Source organism: Eriocheir sinensis, chromosome 13 (assembly GCF_024679095.1).
Source record: "Eriocheir sinensis breed Jianghai 21 chromosome 13, ASM2467909v1, whole genome shotgun sequence".
Classification (NCBI taxonomy): domain Eukaryota; kingdom Metazoa; phylum Arthropoda; class Malacostraca; order Decapoda; family Varunidae; genus Eriocheir; species Eriocheir sinensis.
In genome coordinates, this window is record NC_066521.1 from 10,076,657 (window position 1) to 10,094,497 (window position 17,841).

Below are 17,841 nucleotides of genomic sequence, written 5' to 3' on the forward strand. Positions count from 1 at the left end.
GAGGGGAGAAATGGACCCACGGGAGCCAACACCAAAACAGACTCAACAATTTGGTTTCACTATAGTTAAGGACAAAGCACCAAAATCTTTCTTTTGAACTTTAAGAGGGAGTGGGGTCTACATACACATTACACAGACATGCATAATGCATGTATATATTACTTACATAGCGGTACCAGACTGCTCGGTACCGGTACCAATACTAGCCAGTCGCACATGGTGTCCCTCATTTCTTCCTCACACGAGTGAGGCTGAGACTGAGTGCCTGAGTGGATATCTCGGTGATATGGATATTCTCTCTCTCTCTCTCTCTCTCTCTCTCTCTCTCTCTCTCTCTCTCTCTCCACTGCATGAAATGAATATTTATTTTTCGACAGAAACCTACCTCTTTTTTGATTTACATTGTTTTTGATTTACGCGACCTCTTCAAGGACACAATACTCGCATAAATCGAGAGTTACCTGTATAATGTTGGCGGTCCTGTGGAGCGCTGCTATGGCAGCAGACCGGGGCCTGAAACCTCATCAACGGTATCGAAGGTATCAACGGTTAGGAACTTTAACCCTTTCTATCCATGACGCAGACATCGGTGTCACAGTATGGAAAGGATCAAAAGGAAATGGAAGAGGATTAATCCTCTTCTAAACTTCTCAATCCTCCTCTAAATTCCTCTTAATCCTCTTCCATTTCCTCTTAAGAGGTTTAGAAGAGGATTAAGAGGTTTAGAAGAGGACTAACCCTTTCCATACGGCGACGCCGACATCGGCATCTATTATATCTATGTTCTATTATAAAGTGTTTTTTTTTTTTATCGTATTCATAATCCAAATTGCAAGTTATGCAAGAAATAAAATCAATATGACAAACTACCCGGTATTTTGGGTAAAGATTTGTTTTAATACCGTGCCAGTATTTCAGTACCTACCTTATGAAACGTCATTAGCTCTTCATATATATTTTCTACAAATGTTCAACAATCATGGAAACGCTTTCAAAACCCAATTCAAGGACTACTTATTGTTGAAAATAGGGGATAATATATTCACAAAAGCGTCACCTCCTTTGGCGGCGGCCGCAGCGATGGTGCCGCCACCGCAAAATATTTCACAGAGGGTTTAGGGTGGGGGAGCATACTTAAACTACTCCAACCAAACTTTACGACCTGCTAACAAGGGGGCTTTGCCCCCCTCAATCTTCCCTTCTAATTAGGGACCCACCCACCCCACATGTATATGCGACTTATTTCTGTGAGGAGGTATTTCTCGCAACCCCGGCTGCAACGCCACCGCGGCTGCCGCCAAAGGAGGCAATGCTTTTGTGAATATTATCCCCTATTTTCAACGATAAATAGTCCTTGAATTGGATTTTGAAAGCGTTTCCATGATTGTTTAACGTTTGTAGAAAAGATATATGAAGACATAGTGATGTTTCACAAGGTAGGTAATGAAATACTGGCACGGTACTAAAACGAATCTTTACCCCATTTTGTTTTCTCAACAATTTACATAGAATGTCATTTGACTTTGAATTTTCCTCCAGCAAATCAGTTCCTTCCCGAATGCTGCGGGCTGCAAATTTGTTCCAACAGTCGGCAGAAAAAGGGATAATATTCAGGAGGTATGGGCTCTCTACAACTGCTACCACGTTTTCTTTTTTTTTTTTTTATATATATATATATAGTGTAGACCCTGTTCACTTCGAAATAGAAAAAAAAAAAAATATAAAAAAAAAAAAAATTCTGGATTCCACGAGACATACACACCTCCTTTATCTAGTCGGGACAATTTGAAACTTACAAAAAAAAACAATATAGATGAAGCGAGCAATATTTGTGTCCTCAATGATGCGATGCGTTCTTTTCTCAGTTGACTTGATCAAGAAAATTGAAATAGTGAATTATTACCAGAAAAAGTGTTGGAGGTGGGCAGCACCGCTGATTAATCGGAGGTTGGAGGAAAAATAGTCGTGTGATGGCCCCATAACACTGGCAGGAAAACAGAACACACACACACACACACACACACACACACACACACACACACACACACACACACAACTTGGTAAAACTAGTAAATACACACCCATCAAGACTTGTGGCAGCAGCAGCCCCCTCGCCAGGCCGAGCGTGCCCCCGTACACGGGCATGGGCGTGCCGGCGAGGGCGTGGGGCAGGCGCGGGGCGGTGACCAGCGTCCTGCATGTCCCTGTCAGGCCGCCCACGAGGCTGGTGAGTGGCGGCGTCCATAGCCTGGAGAAAAGGGTGTTCATCGCGGCCACCGTGTGTCACGCGTCAGCTGGTAGTAGTAGTAGTAGTAGTAGCAGCGTCAGCTGGCCGGGGGTCTTGCTGGTCTTGGTCTCGGTCTTGTGGTGATGGCCGGCGGTTTTGTTAATCTTTTTGGTTTTGTGTTGAGGGCCGACGTTATTATATTGTTCTTTGACATGTGTCTATATAACCAGGGATGCAGCCAGCAAAGGGGGGGGAGAGGGGGAGCGAAGAATGACTACATATAACAATGAAATGTAAAACTGCACTTCACCATGCAGGCGTGGGCGCAGCTAAAGTCATCTTCCTGATTTATCACCACAAATTTTGGGGGAGGAGCGGGTCCCCCTGGCTGCACTATAGCCTGTAATTCACCTCTCGGTCTCGGCACAGATTCGTTTAATGGACGAGCCAATATCCCTTATCCTACTTAACCATGTTGCTTTTCTGTTGTCATACGTACGCGTCTTCTAGTTAACTTTTACATCTCTCGGAAAATCGCAGAAAAGAGTATAGAATGCCAACACAAGTGTGAAAATAGTCATAAAATCTGTAAGGGAACCCGATCGCGAGGGGCAGTATTATGGGCGGCTGAGTGCCCATGCACGTGTCGAGATCCATTCAAGCAGCATATAATGAAAGGTTTTGGTGGGCTAGTGTTGTTTTAATGAAGTGGAACAGTTTAATGTGACAAGGTTACGTAGTAAAAAGAGTGCCCAAAGGCATGATCACAGACTTATGTATTAACTGTAGGCCTGCGAGTTATGGACATGTGGCCGTATATATATGGGTGGGGGGCCGGTGTACTCGGCTAGATTATTGACTATATATTCTAATATCATGCCCTAAATAATAAAAAATGCTGTACTCACCACGTAAGAAATGACCACCACATACAGGATGCCTCCTTCCTGCCTCGAACAGTCAGCTCGAGACAGCCATGCACTATGCCAAGGATTCTTCCCTAGACTCCACTCCACAATTAAACTGGTGGTCTGTAAATGACTTAGCGGAGAACTTGTTCCCGCACCCCACAAACTGGTGGTCTTTTGGCGAAGGTCTGTGTTTTCTCACAAATCACTGAGCATGGAGCCGCTCGGAGCCCCTCAGCATGCCCTCACCCTCCTCTTCTTCTTTAGACCTGTTCCGCTTTTGAACGCTTGTTAGGTCTCTCCTTCTTTCTTCCTCTCTTCTATGTGGATTAGTTGTCTCTTATTTTTCAGTCTCTTTTTCCCTCCCTTTCCTCTGCACCGTTTAGTTGCTTCTTGCTTTTCGGCCAGCTATTACGCAGGAAGTTCTTCGTGTGTTTCACTATCTATGTGTGTCTCTGTCGGTGGCGGACGTATAGGGGGGGGCGGGGGGTCCAGGGTCGCTGAGGAGGCTTGGGGGAAAGTTGACGAGAGGATACTGAAAGATTTACCCAAATTGTCTGATCTAGAGAGTATGAAGACAAGTTTGGAAAAGGGCACTAATGACACCATCAAGACCGTGGAAAGGAAAGTCTTTGATAATAAAGATGAAACGGGGCATGTAACCGGAAACAAGACAGTCGTTGAAAAGACTACAGAAACTGACGTAAAACCCAACGGAAATGTATCAAAGACTACGGAAACACAGGTTGTTATTGATGAGGAAGGTAAAGAAAGTGGCGAAAAATCTGTCACAGAGAGAGAAACTGACGCAAACCACTCCACACAACGTACGGGTCCCTAACACAGACGGTGGACGTGAAAAAGGTCACGGACGAAGAGGGTAATGAAATAAACGAAGAAGTTGTTATAAAGAAGGAAGCAACAGTACCAATGCCACTGAAGAAAAGCCGAAGGAGGATAAAGCCGCAAATCTTCTTTTTCCGAAGGTAGGGGCGGATGACCAAGGTAAAAACAAAACAGAAACTACATTTAGTGCCTCAGGAAAGAGCGACGAACCTCAGAAAGTAGAACGAACAGAGAAAACAACGGAGATTTTGCCCGGCAATAAAACGAATGAAGTTTTAGTGAGAGAGAATGAAGAAAAACTACATTCACAGGAAACCATTATGGAGACATATGTGGTGAGTAAGAATGCTACAGATAAGGACAATGGACCACAGAAAGTAGAACGAAAAGAAAAAATAAGTGGAGATTCTGCCCGACAATAAAACGAATGAAGTTTTCGTAACAGAGAAAGAAGAAAAACTACCTTCACAGGAAATCATTATGGAGACATCTGTGGAAAGTACGAATGTTACAGAAAATGGCGATGGGCCTCAGAAAGTAGAACGAACAGAAAAAACAGTGGAGATTCTGCCAGGCAATAAAACGAATGAAGCTTTTCGTTACAGAGAAAGAAGAAAAACTACCTTCACAGGAAATCATCAAGGAGATATTAATTATTTTGTGGAGAGTAAGAATTTTACAGAAAATGGCGATGAATCTCTGAAAGTAGAACGATCGAACAGAGGTAACAAAGGAGATTCTGCCAGGCAATAAAACGAATGAAATTTTAGTAACAGAGAAAGAAGAAAAACTACCTTCACGAGAAACCATTAAGGAAACATCTGTGGAGAGTAGGAATGTCACAGAAAATGGCGATGGACCTCAGAAAGTAGAACGAACAGAAAAAAAACAATGGAGATTCTGCCCGGCAATAAAACTAATGAAGTTGTAGTAACAGAGAAAGAAGAAACACTACCTTTACAGGAAAGCATTACGATGACATCTGTGGAGAGTAGGAATGTTACAGAAAAGGGCGATGAACCTCATAAAGTAGAACGAACAGATAAAACAATGGAGATTCTGCCCGGCAATAAAACGAATGAAACTGTAGTAACCGAGAAAAAAGAAAAACTACCTTCACGAGAAACCATTAAGGAGACAAAAGAGGAGAGTAAAAACGTTACAAAAAATGGCGATAGACCTCTGATAGTTGAACGAACAGAGGAAACAATGGAGATTCTGCCCGGCAATAAAACGAATGAAATATTAGTAACAGAGAAAGAAGAAAAACTACCTTCACAGGAAAGCATTACGATGACATCTGTGGCGAGTAGAAATGTTACAGAAAATGGCGATGAACCTCTGATAGTATTTTATTAAAACAAACAGAGATAACAAAGGAGATTCTGCCAGCCAATGAAATCAGTGAAATTTTAGTAACAGAGAAAGAAGAAAAACTACCTTCACGAGAAACCATTAAGGAGACAAAAGAGGAGAGCAAAAACGTTACAGAAAATGGCGATGGACCTCTGTTAGTTGAACGAACAGAGACAAAAATGGAGATTCTGCCCGGCAATAAAACGAATGAAATTGTAGTAACAGAGAAAGAAGAAAAACTACCTTCACATGAAACCATCAAGGAAACATCTGTGGAGAGTAGGAATGTTACAGAAAATGGCGATGGACCTCTGATAGCAGAACGAACAGAGATAACAAAGGAGATTCTGCCAACCAATGAAACGAATGAAATTTTAGTAACAGAGAAAGAAGAAAGACTACCTTCACAGGAAACCACTAAGGAAACATCTGTGGAGAGTTGGAATGTTACAGAAAATGACGATGGACCTCAGAAAGTAGAACGAACAGAAAAAACAATGGAGATTCTGCCCGGCAATAAAATGAATGAAGTTGTAGTAACATAAAAAAGAAAAACTACCTTCACGAGAAACCATTAAGGAGACAAAAAAGGAGAGTAAAAACGTTACAGAAAATGGCGATGGACCTCTGATAGCTGAACGAACAGAGACAACAATGGATATTCTGCCCGGCAATAAAACGAATGAAGTTGTAGTAACAGAGAAAGAAGAAAAAATACCTTCACAGGAAACCATCAAGGAAACATCTGTGGAGAGTAGGAATGTTGCATTCTATATATATGGGATTCAAAATGCATAGAATTATGAGATCTAACCCATGGTTAGGGTGAGAAGTACCGCAGTGAGATGGGCAACTCTCTGGACATTTACCTACCGCAGCACCCAGATTCAAGGAGCCGTTATTTAAGGCAACATGTATAAAATTTCAGCCTGTCTCCATGCACGCATTATTCACGCCTAGTTAGTGCCACATCAACTGTTAATGAGCCATTTTTTTAAGGTAAGATATATATGATGCCAGTCTGTCTATTTTCATGTATTAATCCAGACCCTGGTAACGTCGCATCCAGTGTCAAATAGCCATTTTCTAATACAATATATATATATATATATATATATATATATATATATATATATATATATATATATATATATATATAGATATATATATATATATATATATATATATATATATATATATATATATATATATATATATATATATATATATATATATATATATATTCATAATGTCAGTCTATTTCCATGCGATGGACCTCTGATAGTAGAACGAACAGAGAAAACAATTGAGATTCTGCCCGACAATAAAACGAATGAAGTTGTAGTAACAGAGAAAGAAGAAAAACTACCTTCACGGGAAACTGCTGTGACGCCACCGAAGGTTAAAAAGATTAGGAGAGGGAAAGTTTGTAGTTGTGACTCGTTGTGGACCCTTTCGATCGGTGGTAACAGAAAAATTAGTTGAAAGAATTACTGCTGTTGTATTGAAGGAAATGACAACAGAGTAGTGATAATGTGTTGCTGTTTCTCTTATCAATTTGGTTGAAAAAAATCAAAATCAAAATAAATATTGAAGTTGGGAGACCGTGAACCATTCAAATATGTCACTTATGAACACGGTGATTGCGGCTCCGGATTAGATTCGAGAGAGTTATGTTTCTTTTAAAAGTGTACACACACGTACAATGCCGGTTTGTCTCCGGACCTGAGTATTACAGCATTTAGTGGCGTCCTTAGTTAACAGTTTACCTTCCGCAGGTTTCCCCAGTGAGCACTGAGGCCACGCGCAGCTATTGCGTTGACCCTCTTACCTATATAGTTCCCGCAGGGTAAATGTCCAGAGAGTTGCCCATCTCACCGCGGTACTTCTCACCCTAACCATGGGTTAGATCTCATAATTCTATGCATTTTGAACCCCATATATATGCCTCGCAAATTGATAGAATCGCTGCTAGCGATTTTTGAAAAGTTAGTGAGTTTTTTGCGGCCGCCTCGGGGCGTCACGGGGGGGACTGGGATACTTTGTTCCCCCGCCTCCAAAATACGATATTACGCCTCCATATTGTACTTAAGGGACGAAATACATGTCCCTTAACCATAATATGAAGGCGGAAAAACTTAAAAGTAGACAAAAAGTGGTAAAGGTAGTGAAAAAGCTTATTATACATACGCGCGATGTGTTTTGATGGCGGCCATATTGGGAAGTGAGCAGTGTTGCCAACGATCCGGTTAGCGATGGTACGCTTAGTTAGCCATTAGCCCACGCATGTGAGACAGGTTCACCACGCGTGGTTATTATTTTTTTTTAGAACACGCACCTTTACCTAATACTATACCCGGCCCAAACATTCACAAAAGCCTTTGGTTAAAGGTGCGTGTTCTAAAAAAAAATAACCACGCGTGGTGGACCTCTCACATGCGTGGGCTAATCGCTAACTAAGCGTACCATCGCTAACCTAGCGTACCACCGCTAACCGGATCGTTGGCAAAACGCTGCTCACATCGCAATGGCGTCGCCATGTAAACACATCGCGCGTATGTATAATATGCCTTTTCACTATCTTTACCACTTTTTCATTACTTTCAAGTTTTTCCGCCTTCATATTATGGTTAAGGGACATGTATTTCGTCCCTTAAGTACAATATGGAGGCGTAATATCGTATTTTGGAGGCGCGGAGTGATTTTCAATAATTACCAAAACACTAACTTTTCAAAAATTGCTAGCAGCGATTCTATCAATTTGCGAGGGATATATATGGGATTCAAAATGCATAGAATTATGAGATCTAACCCTTGGTTAGGGTGAGAAGTACCGCAGTGAGATGGGCAACTCTCTAGACATTTACCTACCGCAGCACCCAGATTCAAGGAGCCGTTATTTAAGGCAACATGTATAAAATTTCAGCCTGTCTCCATGCACGCATTATTCACGCCTAGTTAGTGCCACATCAACTGTTAATGAGCCATTTTTTTAAGGTAAGATATATATGATGCCAGTCTGTCTATTTTCATGTATTAATCCAGACCCTGGTAACGTCGCATCCAGTGTCAAATAGCCATTTTCTAATACAATATATATAAACATATATATATATATATATATATATATATATATATATATATATATATATATATATATATATATATATATATATATATATATATATATATATATATATATTCATAATGTCAGTCTATTTCCATGCATTAATCCTGACCCTGCTTACGTAGCATCCAGTGTCAAATAGCCATTTTCTAATACAATATATATACATAATGACAGTCTGTTTACATGTATTAATCCGGACCCAGCTAACGCCGCATCCAATTTCAAAGAGCCATTTTTTCAAAGATAATATATTCGTAATTCCAGTCTTTCTCCATGTGTACTAAACCACACTCAGTTAATTTCTGCACCTGTATTACGTTTAGGAGAGCCAGATTTTAAAGGAAGACCTGCATACATAACGTCGGTCTGCCTCAGTTCAGTAAACCGCCACAAATGTAAAACAAGTATATAAACGGGCATCGTATTGTTCCACGCCCAGTTAACGTTATCTCCAGTTCCAAAGAGTCACAAATTTTAGTTAATCTACACGTAAGGCAATTTTGTCTCCTTGTATAAATTCACGCCCAGTCAATACCCCCGTCCACATCCCGTTTACGTGCACCAAGCTATAAAGGAAGACCTATACATGCATAACCTTGGTCTACTTCTGTTCAATAATCTACCACAAATGTAAGCACGAGTAAGCGCGTCTCCTCACTCTGTCCCCGTTCATTAAAGGTCCGCCACTGGTCTCTTGTCATCAGTCAGCCCCAGTACAGTTTTCAACCCTCTGTCCTCCTTCCTGTCTCCCAATTGCTCTAGTTACTTGTCCGTCTAGTTCCTGCCTCTGTCTATTGTACCTGTTGCATTCTATTATAAAGTGTTCCAGGGTATCCTTCTCTACCTCGCATGCCTAACACCCTTGCATCTGTTCCTACCATTCACCTCTAATGTTTCACTTCTAGCTTTGAATAGCAATTTACTTCCCCAGTCTCCTGTGTACCATTCTTCCTTTCCTATCTTCGTTTTGTTTCTGTACCATCTTAGAGTGCTCTTTGTTTCCATCCCCCTCCTCCATTCTTGATGGCCATCTCCAATTTTCTCCCTTAGCTCCTTTATACTTAAGTTTTTCCACACTGTCTCTATTCCCTCCATTGTCTTACATTTCTCAAGTTCCATGCACCACTGTGATCTATCCTTACATGCCATAAACACCTGTTTGGTCCACCTGTCTTCACTCATTGCTTCTATTTTCTTGAGGTAGCATAATTTTCCCTTTGCTATTCTTTCGCTAAATGTGCTCCATCCCATTTCTCCCCTTAGAGCTTCTGTTGCTGTGCTTCTTGGGGCACTTAAGCACCATCTCCTTATATTGTTTTGTATTATTTCTAGTTTTCTGATGTCATCTTTCCTGTAATTTGTTATCTCTGCTCCATACAGACAGTGAGGTATTGCCATCCCTTTCCAAAGACATCTTCCATATTCATATTAATTTATTTCCCTGCTTCCTCCATTCCTTACCATTTCCATCATTTTACACGCTTTTTATCGCTGCCTCGGCGGCAAGCCGGGCGAAAGCGAAACTGCGAAACGTGAAAAGCTGCGCGATGTGCTGACACCGTACGTCACGGCACGGAACGTATTGTCGTACAGGGATTCTGTTTGGGCTTCAAAATTTATGATAATGAACAGAAGTTGATAAAACAGAAGGCTGAATGGGTGAGTAATTATTGAAAGTCACTCAACACGGTCTGCCGCCACCACTCCAAAGATCTCATTGAACTTAATTAGCTCACTGGGGAGAGAAAAAAAATTTTTAATCAAGTGATGGGTTGTTGTATTATATTTTCCCTTTATTTTGTTAATTTCAATTGAAAATTCATTCTTATCTTACTCCGAACTTCATGTGATTATGCTTCTTCAATTCCTCATGTCTCTCTCTCTCTCTCTCTCACACACACACACACACACAGGATAAAATAATATGACGAAACGCATCATAGCTTTATTGTAACATGACATGCTCCAATTAACAATGTAACATCATGTAGAGCAGGAATTCGTTTTTAGATCCCAACAACCAAAAACTGACCCTCCTTGCCATGGAATGCTGGAATGTAGTATGAAATGTTGCATTATTTTGTCCTCTACATTAATGTTAGAAGCAAGGTGCTGAATGATATAATAAATGGTCATGAACAAGATTATCATGGGGATGAGAACTCTAGCTGGTAATAACGAAGTGATAAAAGTAAAAAACCTGACTATATAACCCATGAAAAACCATGTGCAGGAGATATAGCTACACACTAACCAAAGGGAAAGTTACTATCTTATATTCTAACTTTTGACACTGGTGAAGAAAAAGTACACATGTATGCATGCAAAAACACATACACACACACACAAACACACACACACACAAATACACAGTCTAAATACACACTGGCCTCTGCGGCAAACACAAGTTATAGAAAGCGGTTGCATTCCAGAAGTCAGAATTTTTCCACGCAACGCCACCCTTGGCCAGTGCAGAAGATAGGTCATCGCTGCCGGTGTAGTGGGGGTCCAGCACCAGGAAGGCAGTCTGCTGGGTGTCCTGGTTCCAGTCCACACCCAGGATGGTATGTGCTAGCACCCCTCCGCCAATCATCACTGGCGTTCCCTGCGTCTCAAAGTGCAGTGCAAGTTCTCCTCCACGGGACGCAAGCTCTGCGCCACTGGACACACAAATGAATCGAGACCGGATCTTGTATAGGGTCTCAAGCACAAATCCAACCTCTGTCGAGCCGATCCACTTCTTTGAGCCAATGAAATCAGCAGGCTTGTCTCCTATATCAACGAGGCATTTCTGTATCTCCTTGTGTGAGGGTATGGGGCGGCTGGTGTAGCCCTGCAGCTGGTACCAGGAGACAATGGTTTGCAGGGAGCGGTAGGCACACCCCCACCCTTTGTCGTCACTCTTGCCTTGTAGGTAGTGATAGTACATGTACCCCCCACTCACTACGGATGCCACACCTAGTCCAGGAGGTGACAGGGAGGCATGGGGGTTAGCCAGGGCTGAGGGACGGATGCCAGGTGGTGGCGTGAGACCGTTACCCCGGCGGACCATCGGCCGGTCTAAGGGGAGAAGGAAGGCCTGGTGGACGGCCTCCCTATACCCCTTCAGCTTGTCCTCATCAATAGCCTCAGGGTAGATCAGGGACAGCAGGTGGCCGGCAGCGTGTGGCAGGGTAGCCAGGGCAGTGAGGGGGCCCCGCAGCCCCGGCTCAGCCCTCTGCTTGGCCAGCCAGTACTCTGCCAGACGTACCTGCTGGGCCACGCCATTGGCCAGCACATTTGGGATCGCCTTAAGAGTGGCCCCTTTGTCCAGGTACACTACAGCCTCGCCAGACACCACGGCAGACAAAACATGAGTCTCCCGGCTGTCCACACGGACCACTGGTGCAGCAGCTGAGGTGGTGTCTGCTGCGGACACTGACCGGTTAAACAGCAGTTGGAATGTGGCCTCTTGTTGTGTGCTTCCCCCACTTCCACCCCCACCACCACCTTTCTTCTTTCCTGCAGCAGCCTTGAATAACACACCACCAGCAGCCTCATCACCACCCACCACTGCACCACCACCACCACCACCACACAGCACACCACCACTACCATCTTCACCACTCCCATTGTGCAGCACCAGCCGGCCACTACGTAGACGGAAACAAGCGGCGGCAGAGTCCAGCTCCTCACATAGGACAGTGGCATTCCCTTTCTTGCTGTGAAGGCCTGGAACGGGGCTCGGGTCCCTTAACGACTCTCTGGAGGAATCCCGTGACCAGAGCTCCAGGGTGAAGCTCACCTTAGCCAGGGCAAAGAGACTGTTGAGCTGAGCTTGAGGGAGGGTCGTTAGTGGCTCACCTGCCTCACCTGGCCCACAGAAGTACATGACATCCTTCTGGTCCCATACGATGCCCACCTCTCCTGCCTGGGAAGAAAGGTGTTGTTAATTGTTATTACTATGACTACAATGTACTACTACTATTGCTACTATAACTATTATGGTGTGTCTTCTTACCTAATTGTATTTCTACAAGACTGAGTCAAACTCATAGTGTCTGTCTTTTGAAACTATTTTATCATATTTTTCTTTAGAAGTGTGAATGTTTTTAGCACACATGACTTCAAGTAATATATTTCATTTATTTTTTGTTGTTTGCAAAATAAAAAAAATTTCATATTCTTCAATAACCTTCTTTAATTCTTTTCATTGTTGTGTCTAGGTACAATATACTCATTACTGTCAAACATTAATTTTCCTTTGACACATTTATATATGTACATCTCTAGCATGACCATATCACCTCTTTTTCTTCTCTCCTCTATAGTTAGTAGTTGTTTATTGAGTCTTCTTTTGTACCTTCAATCTTTCAGGCTTGGTGCCTATATTGTGCCTGTTCTTTGTACCTACCCAGTTTTCTCAACATGCTCTTTAAATGTGGGTTTCATACTACTGTTGATGCTGTATGCGTGTATTTAAATAGTTGCAGTATACTGGGCCTGAGCTTACACTCATGTGGTCCTGTCTCCAAATCTACATTTGTCCAGGCTTACTTTTATATTGCCACACACTTTGCCCCCACCACTTCTAATATATTCCAAGTAGTACCGGTATTTATATTTCTTTGGGAAGAAATGTACTTTTTTGTGTCATTACTCATTAAGACATGTTACCTTTCTCAGTGTCTTCTTCTGTCCCCTTAACTCCTTGACTTTACTTTCTCTTTTCAATAATAAATCTTTATTATCTGAATCTTTTAAGTCATTCATAAGTTTAACTACATATTGTAATTATGTCTCCTCTCTCTCTTCTCTCTTCCAGTTATCATCTGCACTAATTTTAATTTTTCATCATGTTAGGTCTTCCAGTTCTGGTACCATCTTCTTAGCTTAACCCGGTAGCTGCAGGGATCATGTTTCTTAAAGGCCCCTCTAAGCGAATTAATGAGAAAAAATCATCACTCACACAAACCATTTCATAATATATATCAACGTATTTGTGATCAGTTAATACATCATCTATTTTGGGGGGTTTATATCATGGCAAAAATTTGGCCCTTCGCTGGTACACGGTAAAGCCACAAATTTGGCCCGTCGCTGCTACCGGGTTAATGTGTGTGTGTGTGTGTGTGTGTAGGGTGGGGGTTACTTATGTAGTTGTAGTATACAGGGGTTGAATTGATCTTGTGCTGACCTGTCTCCATATCTACTTTTATCTTAGTTAACCCTCTCGCACACCGTGACGTCAATGGCGTGTAAAATATTATTGGACCAAAGTGCACCATGATGCCATTGTCATCAATTTGAACAAAAATATTACTTTTAAATAGTTATATTCACTCCAACCGTGTCATTTTTAGTTTGAGGGTAAGTTTCCTCAACCTCTCCGAAATTAACTAACTGGCAACACTCCCCACATGCACAGATTTGATCACAGTTGAGAAAACAAAGACAGTTTCCAGTCACTCTCATCAGTCAATCTGCACGTCTCGCTGCTGTGGGCTTTAAACTTTTTGTGGGCTTCCGCGTGCCCATACGGCCCACCACATAACAGTGATAATAGTGTTATATAGTGCAATACAGTGATTTGATTGGGTGTAATTTGTATTCTATTCTCTTTACAGGCAGTAGCATCTTATATTTTGTGAATTACGTAAGGACGTAATGGCATGGAGGCCCCTGAAACCTGAGGAATATTACCCACTCTTGTACTCAGACAGTGATAGTGGTAAGCGTGAAACAGAAAGCATTCCCCACTTTGCGAGAGAAAGTGATGAGAGCGGAAAAGACTTAAATTCAGAAGGAAATGAAGGCACGAAATGGGACACCGTGGAGGACAGGATAGGAGTCGTACTTCAGTCCCCGCTGGACCCGCTCCCTCCTCCCCTACTCAATATTTTTACTTTTCCGCAAATATTTCATGGTGCTAATTGTCCAATTGGAGATTTGAAGGAACCATTAAAATCCTGATAAAATTTTGCTATTATAAATACATCTACCTTGAAAAGTTGACCCTCAGAGTTTTAGTTATGGAGGTGGGAATAAGACCTGAGTAGAAAAATTGTTTATGCGCATTTTATTCCATGTCCATAAACGGTCCTATGAATTACTATTATTATTTCTTTATTGATTAATGAAAAACAAAAACAAATAAGGAAGCCATTGATATATTATGTATAATGATAAATGCAGGTTTGGGGGAAGAAAGTAGCTGAGAAACAAAAAATTTCGGCACGCTAAAAAAAATGCCTCGACCGGCGAGAGACCCGATGTTTGAAAGAAAACTTGATGAAACTTATGGTGTGCGAGGGGGTTAAGGTCATGTGTGTGTGTGTGTGTGGTATTTGTATCTGTATTAGACTCACAACCCAAGCTATTGCTAACATTATTTCTATTATTGTTTTCATCATTATCATAATCATTGATATTAAAAAAAAATATATATCTATTTGGGATATGGTACTTTTCAACTCCCCACACTGACTACAGAAAACAAAGTAAATGATGATGGTGGTGGTGATGATGGTGACACACACCTCCAGGTCAGGGCAGGTTGAATCACCCTCTGAGACCTTGAACATTCCCAGTCTTGTCAACGGTGGGGGGAGGAGAAGAGATGGGGGGTGGCCAAGCTCCCCCTGCCCCTCCCCCTCCACCAGCATGGCCATGGCCACTGCAGGAGACTTTCCATCTTCCACCACCAGGCCATAGATGTCGCCTTTGGTCACCTCCTTCTGGGCCCTCAGGCGCTGTGGAACATGGAAATGTATTAGTGCAAGTTTAGGTATTCTTAACAAATGGCATTTTCACAAGACTATGTCAAGCATATAATTTTCTATACTTCACCAAATCTTATAAAATATCATATGCTTTTGATACACAATTTAATGCCAAACATATATTGATTACTCTATTATGAGAGCTGAATTATCTTACATGTTTATCACATCTTTATATATAACTTCTTAAGAGTATGTGACATGTTTAACCCCTAAAGGACCGGAGGCGGCTATAGCCGGTTTATCGGGGAAGGACCGGAGGTGGTTATAACCAGCGCCCTCACCCTAAAAAGTCTATCCTTTTCAACTCGTTGTTTCTCCGTAACCACGGCACGTAGAGACTTCTGGATGGCGTCTTTAGAAAGAGGAAGGCTTGATGATTAGTACAAAATCTATCTTATTCACTCGTGTAATGTAGGTTAAGCATAGTGTGTGTGAATACAGGAAATTTCCGTGTTTAGCGCAGGAAGGCTGGTCCCAGCGGTACCGAAACAGCCACCCCCGGTCCTTTAGGGGTTAAACAAAATAACGGCACGGGGCAGGCAATTCAAATATGGAGGTATGCCAGTTCCATGATTTATAGAGAAGGGGACAAATTATGATAAAAATTAAATTAGTGAGGGTGAGGCTATTTATCTATCAGCACCCCGTCAGATAAGATAATGACATGTAATTATTAACCAGGCAGCTCAGCAAATGTAAGTCGATCTTGTAAGGTTATTTGCCCCTTAAACATGACTCAATGGATAGTAACCTATTACTACTTTATTAATTAGTAACCTAGAGCTGTTAAAATATAAAGTAACCTTGTGGAGTGGTCTATACTGTTAACATACAGGTTATAACCTATTGATGTTAAAACTGTAACCTACTGGTATTAAAATTGTAATCTATCACAGCTTAATTACTGAAGGACCATTAATGAACTATCACAGCCCTATCTAGGCTAATAATGTAAAAATATGTAGTACCGTACCCTTTAGCTATTAATGATAACCTAATTCATTTTCATTCATTTCATCGATGCCTAATCCTAGGAGCTCCCACCATGGCAGAAGAGCTTCCAACTTTCTCTATCCAGACAGTCCCTCCTTGCCTGCTCAAAGTTTCTCAAAGATCTTTCCCCCCTCTCCCTAACGTACTCTTGCACCCTATCCCTCCATTTCACTGGAGGTTGTCCTCTAGCATTCCCTCCCTCTATCTCACTCACATACACCCTTCTGGTCATCTTACTCTCCTCCATTCGCTCCATGTGGCCAAACCACTTTAATAATAACCTATTGCTGCGAAAATAGTTACCCTATCAGCACTTAGAAATTTATTACCTTTCAGTCTGTTCAATGACTAGTGATTTGTTTTACATTAAACTACTGGTAAGTGAATATCATCACTGAATAACCATAGAATGAGTACGGTAAGTCAGTTGACCAATGCTGATCCTATCCTGGACTGTCCCGTACAGACCATGCAGCCATGCCATCTCATTAGTACACAGAATGACACCACAAAAACATGAACTCACAGACAAAATTTCAAAAAATACCATATATATATCAAGACCAAGGGATACATCAGCAAGAAACAGTTAGGTAACCATGGCATCCCATAACACAGAATGACACCACAAAAACATGAAATCAGACAAAACGACAAAAAGGATATCAAGACCAAATGATACATAGAGTCAGTCAGGTCAGGGAGAGAAGAAAAGTGACATAAGGAGGAAGTCCAATGTAAAAATGCCATCTCACAACACAGAATGACACCACAAAAAACATGAAATCACAGACAAAATGACAGAAAGGATATCAAGACCTAAGGATACATAAGCCAGGGCCAGTCAGGTCAGGGAGAGAGGGAAAGAGAGGGGAGGGGAGAAGGAAGTCCAATGTAACCATGCCATCCCATAACACAGAATGACACCACAAAAAACATGAAATCACAGACAATACTAATTATATCAAGACCAAAGGATACAAAACCGAGAGTCAGTCAGGTCAGGGAGAGGGAAAGGAAGGGGGGGAGGAGGAACCATGCCATCCCATAACCCAGAATGACACCAAAACATTAAATCACAGAAACAAAGCTAAAAAGAAAATATGTCAAGACCAAACGACACAAAACCGAGAGCCAGTCAGGTCAGTGTGAGAGAAGGGAAGCAGGAAGAGTCCAGCTTGCACGTCAGACCTCGCATATTTCACACTCTCAAGCATAAATACAGAAACACACTGAAAGATAAAGTGATGAATATTCTTTGGTAGGGTTTCTGGGACTATACTTGGATGGAAAAAGGATAAAATAAGGCAGAATAAGGGCCGGCACCTCGATCAGCTGGGGGGTGGCGGCCAGAGCCATGGTGGTGTTGTTGTGGTCATGGAGGACGTGGACATGGAGACAAAAACCTGTATTAACTTATTTTTTCCTTTTCCTTGTCATTTGAGCTGTCATAAGTTTCCAAATGCTGATGTTACACCCAAAATACTAACATTACACCTAAGGATAATAGGAACAGAGTATAATATATAGTGGACTCAAGGGGACGATGTGGAGACAAAAAAATGTATTAACTTGATTTTTTTCCTGTTTTCTAGTTATTTGAGCTACTTAATAAGT

General features: G+C 41.8%; 1 protein-coding gene across 1 annotated transcript; it reads right to left on the reverse strand.

Moving 5' to 3' along the window:
- Positions 1-10,397: 10,397 nt before the first annotated feature.
- On the reverse strand, positions 10,398-17,704 carry LOC126997955 (ufm1-specific protease 2-like). Its single transcript, XM_050859216.1, has 3 exons — positions 17,551-17,704; positions 14,986-15,198; positions 10,398-12,377 (listed from the first exon to the last, which is right to left on the reverse strand). Exons 1-3 carry the CDS (start codon positions 17,581-17,583, stop codon positions 10,842-10,844), a joined length of 1,782 nt encoding a protein of 593 aa, XP_050715173.1. The 5' UTR covers positions 17,584-17,704; the 3' UTR covers positions 10,398-10,841.
- Positions 17,705-17,841: the final 137 nt, after the last annotated feature.

Excerpts from the sequence above, each read along its gene's own strand:
- LOC126997955 (XM_050859216.1), bottom strand. The coding sequence starts at position 17,583 with ATGGCTCTGGCCGCCACCCCCCAGCTGATCGAG. Across the intron at positions 15,199-17,550 it reads CCACCCCCCAGCTGATCGAG|CGCCTGAGGGCCCAGAAGGA; the intron begins GTGCCGGCCCTT and ends CATGTTCCACAG. Across the intron at positions 12,378-14,985 it reads CAACCTGCCCTGACCTGGAG|GCAGGAGAGGTGGGCATCGT; the intron begins GTGTGTGTCACC and ends CTTTCTTCCCAG.